We start from the raw sequence: 11703 nt of genomic DNA, 5'->3' as shown, positions 1-11703 counted from the left end.
GCCTGGCTCCTGGTTTCTGCTGGGGAGGAGACCTGGAGCGGTTTAACAGGTCCTGAAGATACCCGCGTGGGGGACAGGAATTAAATTGTTCATGTGTCACGAACAATTAAGATAGAATTCTGCCCAAGTTACATTCTTGCAACCCCTAGTTGTTCTTTATTAACTACAGAGCGGGGTAAATGGAACAACCTCTGTCTCCTGCTTGAGATTTTAAAAAAATCTGAAATCATCATTAGTTATTCTAGTTAATTATTTCAATGCATTTTATCTTTATTGAGGCACCTTTCCCGYGCTCTATTGAAAGCTTAAGCTTTAATGCGTTATCTCAAGTAGAAGACGAAACCATAGCTTCATTTTATATCATCATCAAAGCTAAGGACTGTCCAGTTCAGCCACCATTCAACACCTCAACCTTAGTTTCGATTTTCATCCAGCAGGGGATTAAAGGAAGCGTGAGCTTGTTATTGAACTGAAAATCCAGCAGCGCAACAGAACGATGGAGATCTCCCTTAGCCTAAAGCTAGTGGCTACAGAAAACCTGAGCGTAACTGCAGCCGCCCCCCCATCCAGCTTCTGCCCCCGTCCTTCCAGTCAAATCTCAAAGTTTGTCACTAAGGACCTATTTGAATGCTAAGTTTGTACCCTTAGCGAAAACTTCTTCCCAAAGCTCTCTTAATAATATAAAGATGTGTTTTCCTTCTGCCTGCAGGTRACTTGTGCAGGAGCTGCTGGCTTTTTACCTGTCCAGATCAGCATGCAGTGTGAGCTGGGGCTGCTGCAGGAGGACCCAGGATTAAAGGACATTCCGCTTTCCCTGAGAGACTTCTCTTTAAAGAGACTCAGTCTTAAAGCAACTTGGGAATCTGACTTCAGACCGGGCGCACAGGAAGCAAAGGATCACCAACCACAAATGATCCTGCAGTCCTACAGGGAAATATTTCAATTACTGCTCTTGTCTTGCTCTTAACTCCGAGCGAGTTGTCTTGCTCCTAACAACTCTACTAGTGAGGAGATGGCAGTTAGGAAACCATTACTAAAATGGAGAAAAAGGAGGTAAGGGGCACGAGTTAGAGGCACTAACAGGGCACTCTTGACCCATCTTCACACGTTTCCACCTACATTCCCATTTGGATAAAACAAGCACTCTCTCAGCTACAGGGGTAGGGCCCTGTCTGGACAGCCAGCGAAGCTGCTGTTCTTGCTGTCTCTCTCCAAAACTTGGAACCAACGTTTTGGAAGTGGGGGTTGTTCTGTAGGCAGCAACCTGGYGGCTCTGAGTAATTCTCATGCTCTGGTTTTTCAACCAAAGACTCCTCCTGCGGTAAATAYATCTGGAGCAACACCCCAACTCCTATCTAACCATCAACACAAGCGCACACACACACCTTGGGTTRACAACTTTATTCAACTTCCATAGCAAATCAGAGCTTCACATAAGGAATAAGTGATCTACAGCATCCATAAAGGGTCATCACAGGAACAGAACAGCCTGCAGCAGCTCCATGGAGATCACTCAAAGCCACTGTAAGAAGGTATTTTCATAAGGTCAGGATATTATACCACCTGGATGTGTTCAACAGCTGGGCTATGAAAACCACAGGAGGGCATTCTAGATTTTAGCAGGTGCTGCTTGTGACATTTGCTCTGAACAAGTTAAAGGCAGCAAGGAAAGTAGATCAATGAAAGCTTTCAAGTTCCAGAAGGACTTTACGTTAATGCTTCCACACCTCGATCCTAAAGGCCTCAAGGCAACGGAGCAGAGAAGCAAGAGCTGTCAGCCTGTCCAGCTGCAGATCCTGTCCTGGCACCTGCACCTCCGTGCCTCGTCCAGCAGCTCGCTACGACCTGCCGGGCTTTGCTGGGCTGCCCTCTCGGGGACAAAGGGCTCAGAGGGTGCTCACCCTCCGGGGCGTTACCTGACAAGGTGTGCTATGTCCCAGTTGGCTTCCAGCGTCAGAGGTCCTTCCACTTCCACTCCTTTCTCAGTTGCAATAGCAAGTTCATACTAAGGGGAAGAAGCATTTAGAGTTTGTAGTAAATCCTGACTTTCATCCTTGAATTCAAGATGAGTCTTCTCTTCCCCTGCGGGATCTTTAGTAAGTGTAAGTCAATAACAAGAACCGTTCCTTCTGAGACATTTGCTTTAACGGGGCTTTGCCTTCAGTGATGCTTTACATTTTTGATGGGCAAGTCAAGTCAGAGTTAACCCTAGTAGCTGACAGAAACAATTTCCAAGTGAGCAGACTGCAGTCTCTGGATGCTACTGCTGGGGCGAGGGGCAAAGCACCCTCAGAAGCAAGAAACTGCATAAAGCAGCCAAAGGCAAACAGCATCCAGAATCACACTGCTGCTGAGAGGCTGCAGGAGAGGAGAACAGTCACGCTTTGGCAGACAGCTTTGCTAACAGTGACTAATACACTGCGCACCCCCAACTCAAAAGATATCGTGAGGCTTTTCTGCAACTCGGATACTTACTCTGTTGAATGATCGGGCGTCTCTGTAATACAAGATTTTCATGCACCGCTCAATCAGGTCACGGGCCTCCTCCTTTGTCAGGATGGGTTTCTTCTCCAAGGCTTCTCTCATAAGCGGCTGCAAGACAACAACAACAATAAAAACACACCCAACACATCAGTTCATCGACCGGCGCCRATGGCTTCAGCAGCTGACGCGCGTGGCCTGCGCTCACTCACCTGAGCAAGGTAGGCTCCGTAGCCCGTTGCAAGCGTAGGAGCTTCGTAGGCCACCCCGAGCATGTCCACGTAGCCTAAGAAACTGAAGGCACAGACTTGTTCTTGCGGCCACTGTGCAACAGGGCCAGCAGTGTCACCTTGCGGAGGGACTCGGTTTTGGAACAGCTGCCTCATAAGGCAGAGTGCCAGCCAGTGGGCACATCCACCCCCCGYCCTCTTCTTGGAGAGGACATTCCCACCTAGAAAGCTGCACCAGGGGGAAGCAAGCTGGCAGGTTCCCTTCTGCCAGCCGCTTGTGCCACAAGAAGCAGTCCTAGGGAGCACAGCAGTGACCGCCACGGGCTCCGCGTGCCGCATCCTCACCTCTCGCCATTGTAAAAGCCTCCAATGACAACAGTGTTCCAGAGCGGGTTTATCTTGGACCTGCGGTTGTACATGACTCTTGTCAGCCAGGAGTGAATGGCTTTCGGGCTGTAACTGTGACCGTCTCCCAGCAGCTCCTCATCGATTCTACGTTAAACAGAAAGGTAAGGAAGGATTTCAGCTCGGGAACTGGAAACATTGCATTTGTCTTAAGTGGSTCAATGGCAGAAGATCTGTAGGTAGCAAGTGGTAAAACAAGCTGTGAAGGAAATCCTCAAACTATATCACTTTATYCTAGCTTATTTGACCCACAGGCATGAAGACCAGTTTGGGCCCACTTTATTTTTTGCTCAGTGTGTGCATTTTATTACATGGTTTAATTTTTTGAGGCCTGAGGAGAACAAGGGGCCCAACAAGGCGGCCCAGCGTCACGCAGGGCGCTACAGGGGCCGGCCCGGGGCACGAGGTACTTACACCATCTGGTCAATAACCTGCTTGAGATACTGGAAGTCGGCGTAGTCCCCGGAGGCGCCCAGCATGGTGCTGTCGTTCACCTTGAGGAGCCTGGACAGGTTGCGGAAGCGGGCGAGGGAGCCGTAGGAGCCGAGCGTGTCCGCAGCAATGACCACGCCGCCGTCGAACTTGACGCCCAGCACCGAGGTGCCCGTCACCATGGGGCTCCTGAGGAGCGGCAGGACGCGGGTGACCGGCCCCTCTCCCGCAGCCCCTCGTTCCTCCCAGCCCTGGGGCTGTTCCCGCTCTCCCAGTGACTCCCAGCTCACCCTCATCCGCAGCGTTCCCCCATCCTCATCCCCCAGGGCGCCCCACAGCCTCCACCCCCCCGCTCCCTATTCCCGCTGTATCCCCCACCGCCTTCAACTCCCCCAGCCCAACCGCGCCACATCCCGCCCCGCGCCCTCTCCCCTCCCCGTGTCCTCCATTCCCGCCACATTGCCCAAGCCCCCCCTCCACTCACAGCGTCCGCGCAAGGGGCGGGAGGGCCGCGGCGGCCGCGGGCCCGCGCGGGATGTAGATCTGCCCCGGGGCCGGGCCCCCGGCCCAGAACGGCGGCGGCGCCCGCGCTTCCCGCACCTCCATCTTAGTCACGCTGCCGCCGGCGCTGCGCAGGCGCCGAGCCGCAGCGGCCGCTCCCGGCCGCCGTACACCGAGGCGGCGAGCCGCCATTTTGGGTGAGGCCGGAGCCGCGCCGGGCGCCATCTTGTGCGTGGCGGCCCCCACTTTGGCAGCTGCTTTCCAGCAGCCCTAGGGGTTTCGCTCTGCGTGTTAGACATTTCTAAATAGGTAAAATAATAATAATAATAATAATAATAATAATAATAATAATAATAATAATAATAATAATAATAATAATAATAATAGGTTTTCCTCATTTTTAATCCCTTCCCACTCCAGCTGCAGCTGCTGCTCCTTCCCTTTGTGCTTAGGGAGCTCAGGCCCTTGGGGCAAACTGTCCTTTGCTTGTGAACCCAGAGGGAATTTTCTCATGGGAAAACCCCAAGTCCCTCGGGGAACYCAGCGGAGTTTGCTGGACTGGTGGAAAACATAAAGGCTGAATTATTTTGAATAATAGTGAATTATTTGTGCCTAGGATGCGCCTGCCCTGCAGCCGAGAGCGTCTTTCCGYCTACTTCCAAGCTGTGACTTCCCCGGCACAGGCTGGGCCCGTTACCCCGGGCAGGGTCCCAGTGCGGCAGCTGCTCTCCTAGGGATAATTCCTTGTCCCTACAGAGCTCCGTTCTGGGAGCAAGTGGTGGAGTTGGCGTGGATGAGAGCCACGCCATCCTTCTGGAGGCAGCAGGGAACACACCWCATTGCGGAACAGCCCCGTTGCAGCCCTGGAAACGGCCGCGTCCCCGCGGCAGCGCACAGGAGCTCCATGTTGTCCTTGGAAGACGCCACGCGGGTGGCTCCGCACACCCGGCTCCTGGAGCAGCCGAGGACCTGCCCTCCGCTGCCTTTCCCCCAGGGACCAGAGGCGAGCGGAAGGGAACGGCCCCCGCTCCAGGAGGGCTGCGGGATGTCCGGGAAGAGGCGGACACGGGCAGTGCTGCCGCGGCCGGGTTCGGCCCCTCGCTTCCACGGACTCGTTTCAGGCCCCCACGCAGGGCTGCTCCTCTCGGCCCAGCGCGGCGGGAGGACGGCCCGGCTGCCCCGCGGCTTGGCGGGCACCCCCGTGCAGCAGGAGCAGCGCGGCACGGAACCGCTGGTGCCGCATCAACGTGCGGAAAGAGGCAAAACGGCAGCATCTCCCCAAAAACCACCCGTTAACGGTGCCGAGAAATGACTTCTGGAAACGTGTAAGGAATCTGCGCCGTGAGGCCGGATCCCAGCCAGCCTCTGCCGTCACCTGCTCCCCGCCTCGGGGCACGCTCCCCAGGCCGCGGGGCAGCGCCCGGCGCCGCCACCGGCGGCAAGGACACGCCCCCTCGGCCACCGGCGGCAAGGACACGCCCCCCTCGGCCACCACCGGCAGCAAGGACACGCCCCCTCGGCCACCGGCGGGCAGGACACGCCCCCTCGGCCACCGGCGCCGCGCTCCTCCGAAATGGCGGCCAGGGGCGGGTCGCGAGGCAAGGGGGCGGGCACGGGGGGCGGGCTCTTGCCCGCCCCGGGGCGGGGCCTAGCGGGGCGAGGGCCAATGGGCGCCTCGGGGGGCGGGGCCTGGGCGAAGGTAACAGGTTGCGGTGGGCAGCGCAGGGATCGGCGCCGGGCGCAGCGGTGAGTGCGGGGCTGTTGGGGGCGCGGCTCGGGGGGCCCCTATAGACACCCCTATAGACACCCCTATAGACACCCCTATAGACACCCCTAGGGAGGCTCTGCTCCCTGCCCCAAGACAGATCCCATAGGGGCCACGGGGTTTCTCCTTCCGCGGGCCGGCTCTGCCCCCTGGCCGCCCCTCTCGGGGGGATCTTATGGGATATCCTATAGGGGCAGTTCCCTCCAGGGTGGATTCTGCCCCTGGCCGCCCCCCATAGGGACCGGGGCCGTAGGGGCAGTTGTCCCTGCGCTGCAGCCTGGCTCTGGCTGGAGGCGATGTCCTTCCCTGCGCGTGCCCTGCCCTATAGCAGAGCCTATAGGGCTGGGCCCCGTGGGCGTTTCTCCCCTGGGCTGGACCTTGCCCCGCAGCAGCCCGTGCAGGGGCTGCCTTTGCAGGTGCCCTTGTCCTTGGCGTCTGCTCTGCCCTATAGCAGTCTGCACTGGGGCTTCCCTCCCTAGGCTGTGACCTGCCCTGCAGCATCTCCTATGGAGACCCCATAGGCTGCTCCCTGTTCCCTACGGCCTGGGGCTGCCCCGGGCATCTCCCCAGGGGATCTGCTCTCCCCACTGCTGCCTACAGGGRCTACCTTTCTGCAAGTGATTTACATTTTCCTATAGCTCTCCCCTATGGAAGCTGCATCATCCTTTGCCGGGAGTAGCGTTTAGGTGTTCCCCACCCCCAGCACCCTCCGTCAAAGCGGGTGCCCTTTTCCATCGGGGATGTGCCCTCCGCTGCCACAGCTCCCTCCTGGGCACGGCCCTATAGGGGCTCCCCTGAGAGCTGCCCTTCCTCTATAGAAGCCTGGCGCTCCATAGGGGCCCCCTGCCTGACGCACCCCCCGTCCCGCTGCAGCCGCCGCTCTGCTCTGTTTAGTGCGTTTGTGACCCTTGGACTTAATCTCTGGCTGGGGGAGTTTGCTGATAGAGGCTCAGTCCCAGCCAGGACAGATAGGAGCTGTTTGATCATTCCTGCTTTGAGGAATTCTCGGATCCCGGGGCTCTTCCCCCTGAGCCTCATTAGCAATGTGCAGATAAGTGCTGTCTTGTTGCAGCTGAGGCTTCAAATGGCAGAAAAATGAGGGCAGTCCAGCAGGTTGAGGGAAGGGAGGGGGGGGAAAGCCCCTTGGATCCCCAGCATTCCATGGAAACTTGGTGCTGGGGCAAAGCCCTTGCCCCAGGCCTGGCAAAACGGGCTCCAGCGCTTCCGGAGCGGCCGTAACGCGGCACCTCCTGAAACTTTAATGCGGAGCCGGCCGTGGAGCTGCCCTACTTCGCGCCGGGCTCCCAGYGGGTATTTTTAGCCGCCAGTTCAAATAAGAAAGAGAAATCTAGGGCTCGGGTGTCTTCCCCGCGAGCTGCAGGGGGTTAAAAGAGGAGCGGGCACCGCGGGCGGGTTTATCGGCTGTGTGCGGGTGCTGCTGGGTCTTGGCGACTTACCGCTGTCCCGTCTTTCCTTCTCTTTCCCCGAGGGCCTGGTGCGGTGCGGACGCCGCGGCCCCTTCGCCGGGGAGAGCGGCCGCTACGGAGCGGTCCAGGAGGTTGGTGCCCTCGGAGGTGGCACGAGCTGCGTGAAACTTGGGGTTCCTGCAGCACCCCAGGGACCTGCGCCCCACGGGTGAGCAGCCCCCACCCCTGTGGGTGCAGGATTGTGGGCGCTCTGGGGACACGTCCCAGCCCACGGATCAGCCCCAAGGTCACAGCAAACCCCAACCCCCCGGGCTCCGGCCGCTGTCACTACGTTTTGTTTCGGAGCCTGTTTGCGGGTGGCTCTGGGCTCCCRCCACCACCCCGACCAGTCGAGCTGGTTTCTGTTTCCATGCCCAGTCCCCGCTGCCGATAAAGYGCCGCTGGCCGAGAGAGGCCGGCGCCGGCGGCTCCTCGCTTGGCTCCTGGCACCGGCCTCTCTCTTGCGGGGCGCCGGGGCACAGCGGGCCGAGCCTCGGGGAGGCAGCAGCCTCCGCCCTGCTCTGTGTCGAGGAGAGGGGGCTCAGCCCTAACGAACCGAGGGCTGTGTCCTAACGAGCGTGCCRTGGCAGCGCGCCCGTGTCCGCAGCCCCCGGCCGCGCTGCCCGGGCGCACGTCCCCTTGGCGCCCCGGGGCCCGGCTGCCCTCCGCTAACGGCGCTGTGAAAACCGTACCCGCGTGAGTGCATCCGAGTACCGCGGCTCCTCTGAGGTGGATTTTTTATTTGGGAGCCCCGAAGCAGAGTTTGTGAAGGTCTGGTCTGATCCACGCCATGAAAATGCATCACRGTGTCACTCACAAAGTGCCTGTAGTCTTGGGGGGTGGCTTTGTTTGTTTTTAATATACTTATTTTTTACACTATTTGACTATTATTTAGAAGACGTGGCAAACCAGGCGGCCATCAAGCAGTTTCTTGGCTTGGTCTCGGTGGTGTCCGAGAGCTTTGGCCTCATCCTGATAGGCAAAATTTCATTGTCATCAGTTCTGGGGAGCTGGGCAAATAAGGAGGGTGGGAATGGGTGACTTAAGGTAAAAGAAAATCTGACCTCTCTTCACTCCTTTTGCTCTGTTTTCATAAATAATACATGGCCAACGAGACGGGCTTGTGGCCCATCTGAAACCGGCCAACGTGGGAGATTTTTGCCTGGCTAAAAGCCATCGGTTTGCGAGGAAAGCGGCTGCCGGGGCGGCCGTGTTTGCGCGCGGGGCTGGGCAGCGGCTCGCGCTCCGCGCGGCACCCCCTGCGCTCCGCCGGCTGTGACGGTGCCGGCTGTGAYGGTGCCGGCTGTGACGGTGCCGCCGGGCGCTGCGCCGAGAGGCTCCTTGCCCGGTGGCAGCGGGTGACGTGCGCGGGTGTGTTGGTTTCGGGTGGCGGTGGGCGGGTGGCGCTTGGGCACCTGCACGCGGAAGGAGCCGGGGTCCTCGCGGGGCACCRGCGCCGCCCGTGGACTCTGCCCCACGCGGGACCGGCCCCGGYGCAGCCCAGAGCGGCGCGTGGAAGCGGCACCGAGGAAGCCGCGCTGCTAGAGCAAAGTCTGAGGGGAGCCGCCCTGGGAATAGCTCCAAGCTTGGCGGCAGCCGCAAGAATAGGCAAGAGCTGGGAATTGCTGTTGGTGTCCCGCTGTCCCTGGTGCCCCCGGTGCTGCTCGAAGCCGTTTGCTCCGCTGCTGGCGAGCGCGTCTCGCACGGGGCCGTCCGGAGAGCGGGCCCAGCCCGGCCGAGCTTTCCCGGCGCCGCTTGCGCCTTGCAAAAACCAGCAGCTTTCTGGGTTCCCGTGTCCACAAAGGGCCCATTGTGGCGGCTGCGGGCGAGCCGAGCTGGCCGGCCGCCACCACGCGCGGCCCGGCCCCGCACCCGCCGCCGGGACGCGAGGCTCCCGCGCGGGAGAGGCCGAGCCAGGGCAGAGTCAAGGTGTGTTTGTGGAGCAAAGGCCTTGGCAAGGGAGGGTGCTGCACACCCAGAGACAGCAAAGGGTATTTTTAGCTTTGTCCCGCTCGCTTCCAGGTGCCTTCTCTGCGGTTTCCAGCAAAACCTCGTCCTGGGGCTGTTTGCAGCCCCGGGCTTGGTGCTGCTCTCCCACAGGAATGAATCCGGCTCCGCGGCCCTCTCGCCGTGAGCTGGAGCCCTTCCAGGCGCAGGCATTCCCGGGAGAGCAGCTGCTCCTGGTGACTCACCTGCCTCTCCTCCCGCTGCGCGGCTCCTTGCCGGCCRCGCCGGTTCCCCTGCCCCACCGGGCACCCTGCTGTCCCCCCACGGCCGTCACGCCGGGGCTGGCAGCGCTCGGAGCCCTCCTAGTTTTCCCCATCTGTGATGTCCCCAACCTTTGATCCTCCCTGTGGCTTGGAGGGGACAAGGCCAGCAGCTGGTGAGTGCTCTGCCTGTGCCCCTGGGAAGGATTGGGAATAACGGGATTTGGCTTACGGGCTCTTGCCACAGTCAGGGCGGATTTGCAGGTGCCGATATCCGTTGCTGATCTCATTATCTCAATGCTCGGGGCCTGATCTGTGATTAGGTCTTGGGGACAAATACAGAAGACCTCCAAGGCTGGTTGTGGCCCCAGCAAAACACGTTCAGCCCCTGCATTGCTCCGTGCTGCGGGTCGCCGACCAAGACCTTTCCCGTCACCAGGGCTCCCGGTTTGGGTCAGCCCTGGCAGGAATCGCTCCTGCCGAGGGATGGGAGCATATGGTGGCTATGGGAAGCGGAGGTGCCCCAYGGAGGGGACGTGGAAAAGGCTCGTTCCTCCTGGCACTGCCGTCATGCGCCACGCGGCATCCGGCGCCGGCCCACGCGTCTTGTCTGGGCCAGGGCCCCGCAGGGCACTTGGCCTCGCTGCGAAGCGCCCGGCCCCGCGGCAGCGCCCGGGGCAGCAGCGCCCGGCCCCGCGGCAGCGCCCGGGGCAGCAGCGCCCGGGGCAGCAGCGCCGCTTCTCCCGGGCGGCTCTGCCTCCCTGCGAGACGCGGCAGGGAACGCGGGGCCGGGCCGCGTGGAGCTGCAGGAGAGCCCCGCTGCCCTCCACGGCTGCTGCTTTGAGCCAGGTGATGGTTTGGGGAGTGACATCAGGGGTTGAACTGAAAGCTGAGCATCTGATTCAATTTTTAATATATATTTTTTTCCCACGTACAGGAGCTCTTTAAACATTCCCTTGTCTATCTCTGGGCCCCCTTGCATGCTCAGGTGTCTTGCGCTGCCCTCGGGGCTGCAGCTCTAGGCTACGCTCAGCGTCTCCYGTCGCCTTCTCCAGGGTTCCCACTTCCTTAAAGCAGGGAGAGGAGGCAGCTCTGCTCCAGGTGGTTCTGGCGGGGCTGAAACTCGAGCATCGGGAGGGTCTGAKGGGCAGTTACTGCTTCTCTCTCATTGAACTCCCCGAATCCCCGTTAAGTGGGKAGCCCCACAGGGAGAGCTGGGCGCCTGCCTCATCTGCAGCATGAGCAGGGCCCGGGGCCGCAGGGAGCTGCTCTGCACGTGCCCGTCTGCTCCGCCGCTCATCGCGGAGAGGACGYGGTGGCCGCGGGCAGAGCCCCCGTGTCCTGCCGCACTCCCCCATCATCCGCTGGGATCCCATTGCAAAGGGGGAGGCAGCTCCTGCGCTGCCAGCCGGGGAGCGCGTGCCGGCTGCTCGGGCATCCTCCAGCTCCGGGCGCCTTCCGAGGGGAGGGAAAACGCAGCTGGGGGCTTTGAGACGGGCCCTCGCCGGGCAGACCCCTCCGCAGGAAGCGGGGCTCGTGCCCATGGGCGCCGTTCGTGCCCAGCTCTTCTGCCACCTCCCGGCTGCGGCCCCGAGGATGAGGTGGGCTCCTCTCCCTGCAGGAAGGCGGTGCTGGGCCCCGGCGATGGAGCGGCCGGTGAGCGCAGCCATGGCCGAGAAGCAGAGCCCGCTGGACTACGGCGTCCAGATCCGCTTCATTAAGGACCTGCAGGAGCCCCAGAAGCAGCCGAAGGTGCGAGCCAAGGGGGGCAAGCCGGGCTCGTACGGCGTGGCCGTGCGCGTGCAGGGCATCGCCGGGCAGCCCTTCGTGGTCCTCAACAGCGGCGAGAAGGGCAGCGACTCCTTCGGGGTGCAGATCAAGAGCGAGGGCGCCTTYGGTCCCAGCCCTGGCGGCGCCCGGCGGCCCCCGGACCCTCCCTCGGGCTCCGCRAGCTCTGACTCGGACCTGCCAGAGAACCCGTACGCGGCGCGGCCACCGTCACACGGCCCCCGCGGCAGCAGCGCCTCGGACGAGGAGGCGCCGGGGCGCCGCGAGCCCGCCCGGCCGCTCGCGGACGAGCTGCGGCGCTCGCGCTCGCACGGCAGCCTGCTCGAGCCCTCRGACGAGCCCTTCGCGTCGCCGCCGGCCGCTGGCGCCAGGAGCTGCAGCGTGGTGGACGTCGCCGGGCCCAGAGGGGAGCAGAGCCGCCCCTCTGG

The 11703-nt window shown here is 61.0% G+C and overlaps 2 protein-coding genes across 2 annotated transcripts in view; one reads left to right on the top strand and one right to left on the bottom strand.

The window, feature by feature from the left end:
* Positions 1 to 1408: 1408 nt before the first annotated feature.
* Positions 1409 to 4154, bottom strand: PSMB4 (proteasome subunit beta 4). Its single transcript, XM_026048135.1, has 7 exons — positions 4033 to 4154; positions 3531 to 3737; positions 3057 to 3203; positions 2694 to 2775; positions 2476 to 2592; positions 1917 to 2005; positions 1409 to 1522 (listed from the first exon to the last, which is right to left on the bottom strand). Exons 1-7 carry the CDS (start codon positions 4152 to 4154, stop codon positions 1510 to 1512), a joined length of 777 nt encoding a protein of 258 aa, XP_025903920.1. The 3' UTR covers positions 1409 to 1509.
* A 6959-nt stretch (positions 4155 to 11113) lies between these two features.
* The window catches only part of CGN (cingulin), a 9096-nt gene continuing 8506 nt past the window's right edge, over positions 11114 to 11703 (top strand). Inside the window, exon 1 of the mRNA XM_026048134.1 lies at positions 11114 to 11665. Coding sequence (XP_025903919.1) covers positions 11132 to 11665 — 534 coding nt within the window. The 5' untranslated portion in view covers positions 11114 to 11131. The remainder of the gene's footprint in view (positions 11666 to 11703) is intronic.

This window comes from Nothoprocta perdicaria, unplaced genomic scaffold, assembly GCF_003342845.1.
Source record: "Nothoprocta perdicaria isolate Ctin4 unplaced genomic scaffold, notPer1 scaffold_511, whole genome shotgun sequence".
Lineage (NCBI taxonomy): Eukaryota > Metazoa > Chordata > Aves > Tinamiformes > Tinamidae > Nothoprocta > Nothoprocta perdicaria.
Note: the sequence above shows the minus strand (reverse complement) of the source record. Positions and strands in the feature narration are given on the sequence as shown.